Source organism: Castor canadensis, chromosome 7 (assembly GCF_047511655.1).
Source record: "Castor canadensis chromosome 7, mCasCan1.hap1v2, whole genome shotgun sequence".
NCBI lineage: Eukaryota > Metazoa > Chordata > Mammalia > Rodentia > Castoridae > Castor > Castor canadensis.
Genome location: NC_133392.1, coordinates 80,278,871 through 80,281,429, shown reverse-complemented (window position 1 = coordinate 80,281,429; position 2,559 = coordinate 80,278,871). Strand labels below are relative to the sequence as shown.

At 50.9% G+C, this 2,559-nt stretch overlaps 1 protein-coding gene across 1 annotated transcript; it reads right to left on the bottom strand.

Annotated features, from left to right (window-relative positions):
• Nucleotides 1-361: 361 nt before the first annotated feature.
• On the bottom strand, nt 362-2,118 carry LOC141424842 (histone H1.0-like). Its single transcript, XM_074079463.1, has one exon. It carries the CDS (start codon nt 2,089-2,091, stop codon nt 1,510-1,512), a length of 582 nt encoding a protein of 193 aa, XP_073935564.1. The 5' UTR covers nt 2,092-2,118; the 3' UTR covers nt 362-1,509.
• Nucleotides 2,119-2,559: the final 441 nt, after the last annotated feature.

The following is a 2,559-nucleotide window of genomic DNA, read 5'->3' as shown; positions in this document are numbered from 1 at the left end:
AGTTGGCCTTTCCATCTGTGTTGACCTAACATTTGGTTCCGAACCCAGTACACTTCTACAATATGTCGATGACATCCTCCTGTGCTCCCCCTCTCAGCAGGATTCTGAAACGGGAACAGCAACCTCCTTAACTTTCTAGCCTGTAAGGGATACTGGGTCTCCCCAGCCAAGGCCCAGCTCTGCTTTCAAGCTGTTGCTTTCCTGGGTTTCTGTCTCACTCACACCTCAAAAGCACTTACCATAGACCAGGTTCAACTTTTAAGGGACCTCTCTTCTCCTAATGATACCCAGGAAATTTTGTCCTTCTTGGGCTTCATTGGTTTATTTATTTATTTATTTATTTTTATTTATTTATTTTTTTTCCATTTTCAATTTTATTTTAAAGTTTTAAAATTACAAAGACAGCAAAATTTTCCCGGCACAAATAACACTTGTTTAAAAGGGGGAGGGGGCGCAAGTGCGCGATTTTCCTATTTATTAAAAATAAGAGAAAGACAACTGTACAGTTTTTTTTCTCCCAGTTCCTGGCGAGGCATAAGGACTAGCCCTAGATAGGCATATATACATATACACACGCATGCATCAGACCTAGCTCTCTACGCTACTTAGCAAACCCAGAGCAACTGCAGCGAGTCTTACTGCAACACCCCCTAGAAAGACTCACAAGTAAAGAGGTGAGAGGCTTTTAAGAGGCTGGTGTCGGAGTGAAGCCGCACCAGATCAAACCAAGCAAAGCCGCATCTTAAAACAGGAGGCACAAAAAAAACAAGGAGAAAGAAAAAGTCCTCCTGGATGCAATCTGTCAATTGTGTGGAAAAACCCAAGTTTAAAAGGGTACACTGAGGCACTTCGCTGACTCCTCACCCTTCCCCTAAAATTTCCACTCCCATTTAATAAAGAGACTGCCCAAACCACAAAGATCCTCCCCACCCCCCAATGGCTAGTTCCCACTGACTGGGAGAAGCTACAGCTTCTCCATCCAGCTGTCACTCAGATCCCCAAGCCTCCCTAAAACAACAGTGGGCCAAAGGGCAAACAACAGAGTGAGAAGGAAGGCCTAGACCCCCCACTGCTCACCCACCAAGAAGGGCTCTGAAATTCCACGGGTGCCCAACTTAAAGAAAGCCCTAAAGATCCTCCCATCCTTAGCTCCTGGGCCCCTCAGTCAGCAGAAAGTACAGCCTTGCCCAATTTCCTCCCCATCTACCTTCACAGCAAACAAGCCACCCAACAAAACAGAGCCCACCCAGATCCCAATCCCTAAGATGAATGGCAAATCAAGAAGACGAAGTCCAAGTGCATCCTCATCCTTGTGCAGATGAGATCGGTGGCTGCTGTCCTTGCACAACTGGTTAGGGAAAAAGGAATTATTCCATGATTTCTGAGGAATCCAAATCTGTCCCTTATAAAGTCAGACCAGGATGGGCAAAGGGCTGCAGATGAGGATCAAGAGAGAAGAAAGGAGAAAAGTATTTACAGAAAATAGAAGAGGGGGGAAAGGTTTCATTGTCACTTCTTCTTGCCCGCCCTTTTGGCACTGGACTTGGCTTTGGGCTTCACTGGTTTGGCCTTCTTAGGTTTAGATGCCTTGACGGGCTTGGCTTTAACAACCTTGGGTTTTTTGGCTTTCTTGGGCGTGGCAGCCGTCCTCTTAGCATTCTTGACTGGGGTGGCTTTGGGTTTCTTGCTTGGGGCTTTGGAGACAGCCTTCTTGGGTTTGGCTGCCTTCTTTGGAGTGGCCACCTTCTTGACTTCCTTCTTGGTCTTCTTGAAGGCCACTGACCTCTTGGGTTCGTCGCTCTTGGCCAGCCGGAAGGAGCCCGAGGCCCCCACCCCTTTGGTTTGCTTGAGGACACTGGTGGTCACCAGGCGCTTGATGGACAACTTGATCTGGGAGTCGGCGTTCTCACCCACCTTGTAGTGGCTTTTGATGTACTTCTGGATGGACTGACGTGAGGAGCCTGCGCGGTTCTTCTCTGCCTGGATGGCTGCCACGATCATGTCTGAATACTTGGGGTGGTCTGTGGACTTCTTGGAGGCCTTGGCCCGCTTGGGCTTGGCCGCAGGAGTGGACGTGGAGTTCTCGGTCATGGTGGCCTGCCTGGTCCTGCTGCTGAAGGCGCCATAGGGCCAGCCCTCGTCGGAGGCTGAGCAAAGGCGGCCTCGGGATCTGCTCTCGGGCCCCTGACTACCAGGCCAGGCTGGGGTGCGGGCGAGGAGCCACTGCCTCTGGGCCCCGGCGCGGGTTGCAGGAGGGCTCGCGCTGCTGGCTCTCGGTGCCTGGCTCGGGCTCTGCCACCGCCTCCTGCCTCCCTTTTCCCAGCTTCGTGTCTTCATTGGTTTTTTTAGACACTGGATTCCTAACTTTGCTTCGTTGGCCCGCCCAGTGTACCAGGCAGCCAAGGAGACTCCCACTGTCCACTCACCTCTCCTTCCATGGTCCAACGGTGCTTTTCTTCTCTTAGGGACACCCTACTTCGGGCCCCAGCCTTGGCCCTCCCAAACCCTTCCAAACCATACCACCTGTTTACAGATGAACCTTCTGGAATAGCCAAAGGG